This window comes from Gymnoscopelus braueri (genome assembly GCF_963280865.1).
Source record: "Gymnoscopelus braueri genome assembly, chromosome: 22".
Classification (NCBI taxonomy): domain Eukaryota; kingdom Metazoa; phylum Chordata; class Actinopteri; order Myctophiformes; family Myctophidae; genus Gymnoscopelus; species Gymnoscopelus braueri.
Genome location: NC_137624.1, coordinates 30,710,373 through 30,723,976, shown reverse-complemented (window position 1 = coordinate 30,723,976; position 13,604 = coordinate 30,710,373). Strand labels below are relative to the sequence as shown.

Below are 13,604 nucleotides of genomic sequence, written 5' to 3'. Positions count from 1 at the left end.
ACAAACTCACAACGTCTCGCTCTATGTAGATCGGCTATTTTCACAATCTTTGCCTCTTTCTTAGGTAATTTGACAATTTGGCCAATGTTTGACCATTTTTATACAAGAGATTTGATTGATTACTCTTGATGCAGTAATGCTCTTTTTCTTTTCTGTCTTTTTTAGTTTTTTTTAGGTATTAAAAAGGTCTTAAAAGTCCATAAATTGTCACTACACTGTCATCTGGGGACCCCCCCAAAAAGCTCATGTGGGGATCCCGACCCACATGTTGAGAACCACTGCTCCAAATGACCAATGGTGTGTTCTCCTGTGCTTGTGTCTTGTCTTGCAGGTATTTATGAGCAGACATTTCTTATATAACTGCAGCCAACCAATCCTGGATGTGAAGATAGCCTTTTGTCAGGTGTGTGTTCCGTACAGGTAATATAAGGTACAGTATACATTCCCTTCCATTCCCCTTCATTGTTATGTGTTATGTGCGTCATGCAGTGGTGGAAAGTAACATTCACTTAAGTACTGTACTTAAGTACGAGTATTTCCAATTTTCAATACTTTTACTTCTACTCCACTACATCTCAGAGGCAAATATTGTACTTATTATTCGAAAACTAGTTACTTTATAGATTTGGATTATTATTTCAAAACATTCATTAACCACTTCAGCACTATTTGAACGTTGGGTATTTGAAAATAGCAAATCTACAGTATTGCGATGCGACGTGTTGTGCGCTTGTACATCTGCTATTTCAAAAGATTTTGTATTTATTATTTTTTGACATAATTATGATAACTTGTGAAATGGGACATTCTGCATAATGAGTACTTTTATTTTTGGTACTTTCAGTATATTTTGATGCCAATACTTTTGTACTTTTACTCAAGTACATTTTTATTGCTTGAGTATCAATATGTAGTATCAATACTACATTGCAGTATTGATATTTTACTTAGGTAAAAAAAAAAATGTACTTTTTCCACCACTGTGTGCGTTATGAACAAAAGCAACCTTTATTTATAAAAAGAAAGTGTCACACTCACTACTCGGTGTGCTTATGGCAAAATAGAGTTCTTACTTCAGAAAAGATTATTCAGGATGATGTAACCATATTAAATCATAGAACGTATGGGACTACCCATACCTGCGCTTGCCCACAAAATGCATAATGGGAATTGTAAGAACACACTAGAGAACAGCTAAAATAGACAGAAGGGGGGATTTTCTGTCAACATGGGTTGTAATTATAAATATTGTTGTTTCTATCTATAGACTATGATAATCATCAACAAATGAACTGGAATGTGCTTTAAAAGCATGGATGTTTCCCTTTAAGTTGATCTGTATTTGAATTGTGGGCTGGCAGTGTAATCATAATGTAAGGATGTTTATATGAAGGGCACATTCTATTAAGTCATGTGTGAGAGATGGTGTGCTGTTGGAATTGCGTTATCCTGCTCTGACTTGAGGTCATTCTAAAGTTATTCCGTTTCAGTTAGTCACTGTATTTAACTGCAAATTTTGGCAATCACAAACTTTGAACTTGATATTGCAATAAATAATGGTGAAATGTATTTTTCCCTTACATTAATTCAATGGTCTTCATAAAGATGATCTGATGATGGTTGATACTGCCTTATTTAGGCTGTGATTTGCTGATGTGTATACATACCAGAACAACATTTCCTCTCTAATATAAAATAATGCTAATAGAGGCACTGCCTGGTTATTACAGAATTAAGTCTAATAAATAAAAGTGTTGCACCTCTGTATGTCCTGTCAATTGTATGATGTCTTGTTTCCAGGACCATGCCCTCATGTTTTTACCATTGTTTGCACGCAGCACACGTATAATAAAACAATATTATAATATTGTTTTATCTGTCTGTTGTTTGTTTTTTATTGCTTAGATTTTTGGACTAACAGGTAATTAATTAAATAAGTGTGAATAAGTAATTGATTCAAAAACATAACATTCATGATGAAAAGTGGTTAGAAATATTATTATATACTGTAGAAATCTGCAGCAATTTAGTTGCTGATAAGTGAGAGGAATAAGCAGAAAACATGCCAGTTGCACATGGACTAGGGTGTTTTGTGCTCTATTGTGGAAAATCTATATTACAACATTGTTCAGTCGCATTACGTGTATTAGTGCACAAAGTGATACCAATTTAGCTATTCAATTAAATGTGAACTAGCTACTCCATTGAAGTCAGTTGAATCTTGACTGTTAACAAATGTATCACTGCAGAAAAGAGAATAATAATAAGAAAATAACTGAATCTTAAGCTCTAGTAATGTATGTCCTCCGTTGTGTTTGCTTCACTGCAGGGTTTTGGTAAACAAGTGGATGTGTCGTACATCGCCAAGCATTACAACATGAGTAAAAGCAAAGTGGACAACCAGTTCTACAGTGTGGAAGTGGGAGACTCCACCTTCACAGTCCTCAAACGGTACCAGAACCTAAAGCCCATCGGCTCTGGGGCTCAGGGGATCGTCTGGTAAGAATTCAACAGTGCCTTATTTTTTACTGTTGTTTTAATCATCTTATGATTGTTTTCTCATCTCATCATCATTGAGATAATGGGAGAAATGTATCCCTCTAGTTAGCGTTTAGCTTAACCTGCTTGTGTGGGTGGATGATCATGAACAGTTATTATTCACCAGTGTCACCGGGCTTTCAGATGAGTGGAAACACATACCGTACAGTACAGCATTGGTTCTCAAAGTGGGGTCCGGGGACCCCCAGGGGTCCTTGGGGGGGGTTCCAGGGGGTCCCCAGCAAAATGTGTTAATATAGCATCACAATAATTTTAACCTTTCATACTCTAGCTATTAAAAAATAGCAGATATACAAGCTCATAGCGAGGCACCGAGTGCCGCGCTATGAGCTTGTAGATCTGCTAATTAATTTTTATCTGGAAAATGTGTGCAAACCTATGAATATATATATATCTTTTAAGTGAACATTTGTAACTCAAATCTTTGCTTCTGGGGGTCCCTGGAACAAAATATTTGAGATGGGGGTCCACGGCCAAATACATATCAATTTGGGGGTCCTTGACATGAAAAAGTTTGAGAACCACTGCAGTACAGTACGTACGTACAATAGTTGTTGCATATTATTGGGGTGGGGCATGCATTCCCAACTTGCATCGTTCCCGACACAAAACCCAAATAACGGCCCGATATATCAGACTACCTCTGTTAGAAATGAGCCCATAACCTGCTGCTTTCCACCTCTCCTCTCCTCTCCTCTCTCATAACTCCTTCCTCGGCCGCCCCGTCGCGTTTCTCCTCGTGGCCTCATTCCATCTCCTTGTCCCCTTCCAAAGTAATTGTATACATTTGCTGAAGAGCTTAGACAGGCTATGACTGCTAATGTGTGGATCGGGTCTGTTTGAGGGACGTCGGCGCGCTGGATGGCAGGGAGAGAGAGAGAGAGAAGGAAATCTAATTTAACCTCCTCTCTGCTCGTCTGCTCCGCCTGAGCTCTGGACGGCGCTGCCCTCGGTTATACGTGAGGCTGTCATTCTGTGTCACATGTGATGGTATTACAGGACGACATAAACTAGATAAAACTCCACTGACTGACAGACATATATGCATTTAGATGGAAAGAGGGTTCTATACTTAAGCACTATACAGTATATACCAGTGCTTCTCAAACTTTTTCATGTCAAGGACACCCAAATTGACACTTATTAGCCCGCGAACCCCCATTTGAAAAGATATCACCCCATAAGAGAAGACTCTAGCAGTGATTCTCAACCATTTTAATTTCAAGGACCCCCAGTTTGACATGCATTAGGCTACGGACCCCTATTTAATGGCATTTCTATCTCTGGGACCCCAAATTTATATTGTAAAATCAATTTTAATTTAACTCTGAGAGTGTACAAATGGAACCAAATGGACCCTAACGGTTCGATTTCTCAGAGTTACAGTTCCATGAGGGTCCATTTGGTTACTTACTATCCATCATTTAGCTGGGGACCCCCTGGAACTCCCTGAAGGACCCCTGGGGGTCCCCGGACCCCACTTTGAGAAACAATACCGATACAGTACATCGTTGTACAATGAATAAGCAAAAATAACCAATGTATACACTTACACCACGTCATGTGTGAGCTTGTAGCTTGGTATTTCCACTGAAACATTGTTAATGGTGGACAGTCTGGATACTCATGCCAGAAAATGAAAATTCATTAAGGAGAGAGTTAATTTAAGTGCATTTAATTCAGAGAATTGCTAGATAGATGAAATCCTGCAGTAGCAGACTGCCAGGGGAACATATATCATTATGTGACAGCGTCTGATAGGATGTGCTGCTATAGACACAAGTAGGCAAACATTTCATATTGCACAAGTTTAAATGTTGAAGACTCCACTCGATAAAACAAACATGAGCTTTAGAATCATCTTAAACTACTTATAATTTGTCCTTAAACAAATGATAACCGCTGTTAGAGGTATGAGATAACCGACAGGGTTTTTCTAAGCTTCTTGATCTGAGGTTAATAACCACCCTCTATTCTTAGTAAAATGGACCCGAGTAGGGAGAGCTTTTGGAGAGAAATAGGCTCTATGCACGGCAGCCATATTGTAAAGAAATTGGGCCTCTTCCTACTTCCTTCACAGGTGTTACCAATGATATTAATGAAGGCTCTGCTCCATTCTGGTCAAACAGAGTCAGGGTGCTGATATTGTGTCATGTTGGCTCACTGGAAACACTCTGCTACACCAGTGGGTCTCCAAGTGTGGTCCAGGGACCCTCGTGGTTCTTTGAGGGGGTTCCAAATGGTCCCTTACGGGTGTGTAACTCTGAGAGTGTACAAATGGAACCAAATGGACCCGTAACTGGACTACTTTTGTCCATCTATTCTACACCAAATCTCTGCCAAAAATAGCCGATCTACAATACGTCGCAACATGACGCGCTGTTAGCTTGTCGATCAGGCGAATGTTCCCCCCAGAATAGGCATGCTGCAATAAATGCAATAATACAAAAAATGCTTAAAAAAATATAACATCTAAGTGTCCTAATTGCAGTGCAATCTATCAGGCCCTGTCACAAAAAAAATGTACCAGCTAAGATATGATGCAAAGGCTGAATGCTAACATCAACATCATTCTGCCTCGTCACGTCATGCTTCCCTTATGTAACGTAAAGCCCAACAGAAACGAGGAGAGATACAGTACATGTGTAAATGTACTTTACTTTCCACCACTGACAGAAACAAGGAGATAAAGTACTTGTGTCTTTGACACTGCTGAGACTTAATCTGCTAAAGTTGACCCTACACAATCAGCATAATCTATCTGTGTCAGGGTGAGGAGCAGTGGTGGAGAAAGTACTCAAATGTTTTACTTAAGTAAGAAATGTAGAAATACTCTGTACAAGTAAAAGTCCAGAATTCAAAATTTACTTGAGTAAAAGTACAAAAGTATTGGGAGTAAAAGTACAAAAGTATTGGTATAAAAATGTACTTAAAGGTATCATGACATTCATTTTCACTTTTTTTATTTTCAATGTTTTATTTGGGGTTTTATGACTTCAATTACACCCAACCTGAACTTAGAACATTCAGTGGATTTTCTGTGGTCTGGGGTTTTCTGAATAATTAGGCTGAAAAGTAATCTGAGCTTGGCCCTTCGACAGTGAGGTCACAGTCGATTAATCCCGCCCACTCTACTCCTCGCCCCTCCCCTCCCCTATCCTTTCCTTTGGGGGGGGCGGAGCAGAGGCGATGATTGACAGGCAAAATCCCTCACCAGCGACACCCGCAGGCAAAGATTTCTTTTTTCATTGCAGTTGAAAAGGCTCTAGAAATGTGAGAGAAAAACACCTGCCATTGATCACTGGAATGGAATTTTCACTTAAAACTTTTTGTACACTTTTGAAGGACCAGGACAAAGACTTTGAATGTGGTGTAAAAGTGAATGTCATTAAACCTTTAAAGTACCAAAAGTAGAAAGTGCTCATTATGCAGAATGTCCCATTTCTCAAGTTTTCAAATGTATAACATTTATAAAAAATATTTTAAAAATGTCCGAAATGTATATGGTTGAAGTTTTTAATGTATGTTTTGTAATAATAATCAAAATCTATAAAGTAACTAGTAACTAAAGTTTTCAAATAAATGTAATGGAGTAAAAGTACAATATTTGGATCCGAGATGTAGTGGAGTAGAAGTAATAAGTATTGGAAATTGGAAATACTCAAGTAAAGTAACAAATAACTCAAAATTGTACTTAAGTAAATGTACTTAGTTACTTTCCACCACTGGTGAGGAACTTCATGAAGCTGTGTAAGATGGATGGATGCGTTAAGAAGTTTATAGCTGATACTGACATCATCTCTCACTAGGCTTGGAGAGCTAGGAGGACTTATACCCAAATCCCTATTGGCTCAATGCTTTTCCAGAGGTTCTGCTGTTTCCATGGCCACACAGCATCTCTCCATAGAGATATGATGAAGCTGCACTGTACTGTATCCTCCACTCCCACAGACCCACCCACTAACCCCCCCCCCCCCCCACACACTTGAAAAATAGCTTCAAACCTTTACCAGGTTGAATTACAGAGAAACGGCAAGTAAAAGTGATCTGGTAGTACATATGTTTGTTATTTTCATGCCTGTTTCTTTTTATGTGGCGGAAGAAGTACACAGTGTATAAATACTCTGTTTCAAGAAAAATTCCTACATTCAAAATGTGGCACTTAAACCTTAAACATGTAAAAGTATTACGTGATTAGAATGGAAACAAATGGGTCAACTTTTACTTTCCCTTGTCTATGACATATTCTGTTGATACAGGCTTTGAGACAGTAGAAACAAGTCAGTTATTTGAATAATGCTGATATGATTCATTTAAAGCAGCACTATGTAACTTTCCTCTTCTATCCCGGATTTGAACCTGGTTTCCTGCTTAAGCGCTGAAATTCTTACCATTGAGCTAATAGAGCCGGCTTGCTTGCTCGGGGATACATTTTATCTTGTGAGGCTTTAAATATGACAACTTCTCACACCGACTGCTTTCTCCGAGTGACAAATGCGCTCTGGTGAGAACAGTTGTGCGCAAACTTAGGCGTGCAATAATGTGCGTGTGCGCATTGCACATCTGAATTGGGGTCCCAGAGATTTAAAAACATGTTTTAAATGGGGGTCTCTGGCCTAATGCAGATCAAACTGACAGTCCTTGAAATAAAAAGGGTTGAGAATCACAGCTCTATCTTCCTTTGGAGAGGCAAGTAAATTAGTGTCATGACTCTCCGTGACTTCCTGTTCCATATCCTTGTGAAACAGACTGAATGAATCCTGTTCCGACACTTTCCTCCAGATAAAAGCAATGAGCACCGCAGGGATTCAGCTGTGAAATTATAGTGAAAGAAATCACAAAGCTACTTTCCTTTGCCTTATATACTGCAAGCAATTTATAGCTCAGGTAAAGTTCAGGGCAGGCCGATATAATGCCTGGTTTTTGGCAATTCGTAAGAGGATGGATGTTAGTATCTCTGTTGTCCCTGAAATTGCAATGTGTTCGATTTACTTTACCTGCGAAAACCCTGCAGCAAGGCGTTCCAAAGAGTCAGTTATTATTTCTAGTCCTGTGGCGGCTCTTGGGAATGAAACAGTTGTTCTCTAATCGCCTGTAGCTAGAAATCATTTCGTGCTAAGTTGGTATATCAGCAGTAGTACAATACTAGATGTTACTACAAGTGACGTTAAGTATACTGTATTTTACTGTTATTACTCTGCCGCGTACTCTCACTGGAGTCCAGAAATTGCACTCAATTCTTCAATTCAAAGCTTCAGCTATTAGTATTACACAATTAATGCTATTAATTTGAATGCTATACTGATCTTTAACACTGCCCGGTGGTTATTGATACATTCCAGCTATTACTACTATATTACAGAGTGGATTTACACACAGTGTGTGTGTGTGTGTGTGTGTGTGTGTGTGTGTGTGTGTGTGTGTGTGTGTGTGTGTGTGTGTGTGTGTGTGTGTGTGTGTGTGTGTGTGTGTGTGTCACAGATCACAGAGTGTTAAAGGCGGTTACACATCGGCGAATATGCGAATATACGCAAAATTCGGACTCGTTCCGAATAATTAAAAGACGCTTTTTCGCTTCGCTTTTTCGTTCCATGTAAGCTTGCATTGACTTTATAAGGTTTTAAAATAAAACGTATTATTCGCATGAAAAAAATGTGTGTAAGGACCTTAACTCTTGAGAGTGTAAAGGTCCTTACACACCGGGGCGATTTTTTCGTGCGAATAATACGCTTTTTTAAAAAACCTTATAAAGTCAATGCAAGCGTACATGGCGCGAAAAAGCGGAAAAGCAAAGCGAAAAAGCGTCTTTTAATTATTCGGAACGAGTCAGAATTTTGCGTATATTCGCACATTCGCCGGTGTGTAAGGACCTTATGAATGGATCTGTAATGTCTTTGGCCTATATCATTGTGTGAAAAATATTTTCGGATCCTCCTCCAGAAGGATCAATGGACACATGGAACCATTCATTTAAATTCCTCCTAATTCTATAGTCTATAATGTTTGGGGTTTCTTTAGAATACGTGGCACAGTGGTAAAGTACCTCTAATGCACCGTGGTGCGTCCGGCTTTGTCGAGCGCCTCTATACGAACACAATTGGCCCGTGGTCGGGGGGCGATACTTGTCACTGCACGTACTCCTACGGGCCCTGTCAGCAGGGAGTGTTGGGCGGGAGGAGTAGGACGGAAGGCTCTACGTCCTCCCGGTGGGGGCTCCTCACTGGCAGGCGAATCAGTAGGATACGACAGCAGTGACAACACACAAATGTGTTGTGTGTGGGGAGAAATTAATTGGCATAACGACTAAATTGGAGAGAAAAAGGGGTCAAACTAAAAAGCTAAAAAAGAATACATAGACTATACCGGGTCCATTTGGTTACCTTTGTACACTCTCAGAGTCAAATTAACACCAAGAATTTGATTGTGTAGATGAGTTAGCTGCACTCGTGGTCGTGACATCTTGAAGGTTGGTGACGCAATGACAGACACCATTAACTCTCTCTTGCGCTCTCTTTATCTCCCTCTCGCTCTCCCTCTCTCCCTCCCTCTCTCTCTCTGAATGTCAGACGGAGACATTAAGATTGATTGATTGTTTTTTTTATTTATCCCATCATCACTATATTTATGTTCATGGCCCATCTGCTTATGCATTGGAGTACTAACGTGCAGGTGTGTCTGTAGGGCAGCTAGAGGTTGTAGTTTTCCGCCCCTCAATGTCAACCTAAAGGTTCTCTCTCACTCTTCCTGATTGATTTATTATGTTGTGCTCCTGCCTTCTCTTCTCGATGTTGTTGTTGTGTTGCAGTGCAGGCTATGACGCCGTCCTGGACAGAAACGTCGCCATCAAGAAGTTGAGTCGGCCTTTCCAGAACCAAACCCATGCCAAGAGGGCGTACCGAGAGTTGGTGCTTATGAAATGTGTCAATCACAAAAATGTAAGCGACTGTGTGGAAGAACGGCAAAGGAGTCAATAGATAACAAAATAATCAGACTCACAATTCAGTCTCTAAAAGCTTCACTCAACTAGAGGGGACAATCTCACAGCTTTTGTTGCTAAAACTGTGAGGAAACAATTTGAGAGTTTAAACACCTAAATACTTTGTATTGTTGTACTATACATCAAATAATGAATGCAGAAAGAGCCGATCTACAAGCGCAGTACTCACAACCCATGTTTGGTCTGTCGTGGAGCAGAACTTACAAGCCAGTGGAGAGATTGCTGGTGTATTTATACTGTGGTGATTGCAACAAGGATTGGCTGAGCTGAGTGGAGGCAGCAGGTGTAGTGGATACGAGAACTGTCAATCACAGCGACTACTGACCAATCACAGCGGGGTTTGCCTGGAGCTGTGGTGGGATCCATAATAAGGCGTGGTAGACAGGGAAACGATTGAGGACGGGGAGTGGCTGTGATAAGCAGAGGGTGGTCTCCACTCCTGAACCTACGTTGTATACAACTACATTAATAGCCGTTCTCGCCACTGTTCTAGCGACTACACTGAATTTACTGTAGATGTCAACTGATGTTTTGTAGGTCAGAGATCTCTGTCGTCTGGTAACGTGAGACTAACGAAAGAGTACAGCATTTGCCTGGAGTGGAGGAATGATGTTTAAGTCCTTTTTTGTGGCACATACCCAATGTGTAAGAGCTACAGTACGCTGTAAAAACCTGAATGCTAATTAAAAAATGTGTACAGCCTCAGGGAGAAATGAACATTCAGCATGTTGCAGTCTGTTCACAATACAATATTGAGGTAGAATTGTAAGAGAGGGAGAGAGAGAAGGAGTTCTTTAACAATCAGAACCATAAATTGTATGCCTGGGGGGCACGGTGGCGCAGTCGGTAGCGCTGTCGCCTCACAGCTAGAAGGTCCTGGGTTCGATTCCCGCCGGGGACGCTGTGGGCACTGGGGGCGTGTCTTCTCCTCCGCGTCATCAGCGCCCATACCCTAGGTGGGGTTGGCGAAAGGGCCTACTCTGTGTGGAGTTTGCATGTTCTCCCCGTGTCTCCTAGGGTAGTTAATACCCTCACAAAAACATGTAGTAATCCTGGTCACTATACCGCCTCCCCCATGACAGCCGGGGCGCCTGATGGAGGGGAAGTGAACTGGTTGGAATAACGTGTTCCTTCCACGCGCTACGTCCAACCAGGGAAACTCCCCCCTGTCAGGTGACAAGAAGGTCAGTTGGCTCTCATGCCTGAAGGAAGCATGAGCTCGGCCCTGGCCTCCCTACTGTGGGGTGACAGGTGTAATACTGGTGTAGGGCCCAGGATCACTTAGGAAATTGGCACCGGGTGAAAAAAATGGGTTACAAAAATCGCGGGAAAAAAATTTAGTAAAAAAAAAAAAAATTGTATGCCTGAGTTACATTAAAGGTAGGGTAAGTGATTTCCTTTGGTTAAAATAAGTGTTAGATAGTTCTATATTCTGATAGTAGGCCGACTCATTGCTATAGAGTGTTTGTTCAGTAAAAGGAGTCTCCCATATCTCTCCAGCTTTTTATTAAACAGAAAATGCATTTTCAGTGCTCTCTCCTGATTGGCTTAAATGCTGTCACCTACCTGAAAATGTACTTTATTCTGTTTACTAAAGAGACGGAGAGACCCCTGTGACCAAACGAAGGCTCTGTAGCAATGATTACTATCAGAATATAGTAGTAAAAAAAAAAAAACCAAAAAATATCACTTACCCTACCTTTAAAGAAATAAAGGTCTTGTACCTGCGTGAGCAATATTTATACTGTAATTAAATCAAATGTATGTTATACTGTATACATATGCTGTTGAACCATTTCCTTCTGTCTCCTTGTCTCCTCTCTTACAGATCATCAGTTTATTAAATGTTTTCACGCAACAGAAATCATTAGAGGAATTCCAGGATGTGTAAGTAGTACAAAACTTTTTTTTTTAATACAAAGGCCATAACAATACGAATGTCTTTTGTATCACGGTTGTATCGAGGTTAAATCCTTTCTTTTATTGTCTCCGCCGGAGGTGGAGAGTATGTTTTCGCTTCGTCCCGCCGTGTGTTCACCTCCCTCCTAGCCAAGCGAACATTGGTCAAGCTCCACGTGACACGTGTCAATATGTTGACACCAATGCCTTTGATTGGCTAGAGGGACGCATGACGAAATAAAATCCTATAAATAGGTGTGTCACTTCAAAAAGCCATTTATGCTTTTTGAAGTGAGGTAAGACAGGATCAATCAGTCTTGATTGGAACAGTACCTTCAAGTACAAATCACCCGTCCGTGCGTGTGTGTGTCCCTCTGAGAACACCTAACATTGGTCAAGCAAAGGCGCAGAAGGCCAAAGCTAAGAAAGCATACTCATCTACAACAGTAACACAGAAGAGGACTATAGAGTTGAATTGATCCCACAACAAGGCTGAAGTCTTAATACTGTAACAATTGGCCACCTTGATCAAATACATTATGTAGCACTAGAGAAAACTGACATAGATCAAACACACCAATCAACTGCTGAAACTGTTCAAGACAATGAAGATGAAGAAGACAGACAAGCATTTGAACAAACCAGTCAATTACGACGACTCCCATATGACACATTGCTTCAAGAAGAAAATGTTTTAGATGCAGACACTACATATTCAGTCGCCCCTGCAGAACACCAAAAACCACGCGCATTCTACCAAGACGACCCGTTCTACCAAGACGACCCGTGCTATTAAAATTGCACGGGTCTGCTGGCGGAGACTTGTGCTCCGAGGAGCACATTTTCTAGTATTTGATATGTAATCTAATTTCAATGAGCTTCTCATTTGTCTGCCTGTCTGTCTGTCCATCCACGGTCTCCTAGGTACCTCGTAATGGAGCTGATGGATGCCAACCTGTGCCAGGTGATTCAGATGGAGTTAGACCATGAGAGGATGTCCTACCTCCTGTACCAGATGCTCTGTGGAATCAAACATCTGCACTCAGCTGGCATCATTCACAGGGTAGGACATAGTAAACATGGCATCATTCACAGGGTAGGACATAATAAACATGGCATCATTCACAGGGTAGGACATAATAAACATGCCATCAGTGAGGATATTGCAAGTGGGCCCCCAAATAATTGGCAAAACACTAAGATGTTAATATCTTAATATATATATTTTTTTACCGATGGGTTCCCAGATTGATAATAATGTGCCATTAATATTAAACAATGAATGTAAAAACAAGTGTTATGTTATGAATTTCCATTGTGATGCTGATCATTAGGAACTTAAAGTGTACTGCGTTTAGTTCCACTGATCCAAGCCGGTAACACAATCGATTGATTGATCATTAAACATGCTCTGAAAATGCATGCGGCCCACCCACCTGTCCACTCAACACAATCGGCTGCCGTGTTAAGTGGTCAGATGGGCGGGTTGTGAACCCTGATCCGCTGTTCTATAGTCCAACTAATGACCCCTAAACATGGCATCATTCACAGGGTAGGACATATAAACATGCCATCAGTGAGGATATTATTATATTATGTCCTACCCTGTGAATGATGCCAGCTGAGTGCAGATGTTTGATTCCACAGTCACAATCATGTCAATTTCCTCCCAAGGACCTAAAACCAAGCAATATAGTAGTGAAGTCAGACTGCACCCTGAAGATCCTGGACTTTGGTCTGGCCAGGACCGCCGGCACAAGTTTCATGATGACCCCCTATGTGGTGACCAGATACTACAGAGCCCCAGAGGTCATTCTGGGGATGGGATACAAGGAGAACGGTGGGTGTGTGCTGTACTGTACATACTGTTAATATTCACGTGATACTGTGCATTATTGTCCCTTGCATCTCCATCCGTATTTCATCCTTCTATGTTTTTTTTTTTTTTTTCATAAATGAATGCCCTATTATATACTCACGCAAAAGGAGTGAAAATATGTGTTGTGATGCCATTTGGGACCTCAGCGCTCTGATATTGGAAGGGCATGCCTGCGGGATATGGGAATGTAACATGTGTGAGAGCGACAGACAAACAGATCACATCATAATAATTGCTGTGATGATGTAGATCTGTTGAAACACTTTGGTA

At 40.8% G+C, this 13,604-nt stretch overlaps 1 protein-coding gene across 7 annotated transcripts in view; it reads left to right on the top strand.

The window, feature by feature from the left end:
- Window positions 1-334: 334 nt before the first annotated feature.
- The window catches only part of mapk10 (mitogen-activated protein kinase 10), a gene marked incomplete at its 5' end in the record, with an annotated part of 28,617 nt that continues 15,347 nt past the window's right edge, over window positions 335-13,604 (top strand). For 3 of the 7 annotated variants that reach the window (XM_080419156.1, XM_080419158.1, XM_080419157.1), the window contains 5 exons: window positions 2,378-2,499; window positions 9,365-9,494; window positions 11,385-11,443; window positions 12,380-12,518; window positions 13,130-13,295. In XM_080419156.1, coding sequence (XP_080275282.1) covers window positions 2,378-2,499; window positions 9,365-9,494; window positions 11,385-11,443; window positions 12,380-12,518; window positions 13,130-13,295 — 616 coding nt within the window. Of the gene's footprint in view, window positions 404-2,329; window positions 2,500-9,364; window positions 9,495-11,384; window positions 11,444-12,379; window positions 12,519-13,129; window positions 13,314-13,604 lie in introns of those variants that run through there. The other 4 variants (XM_080419162.1, XM_080419160.1, XM_080419161.1 and 1 more) reach the window with 3 other exon arrangements.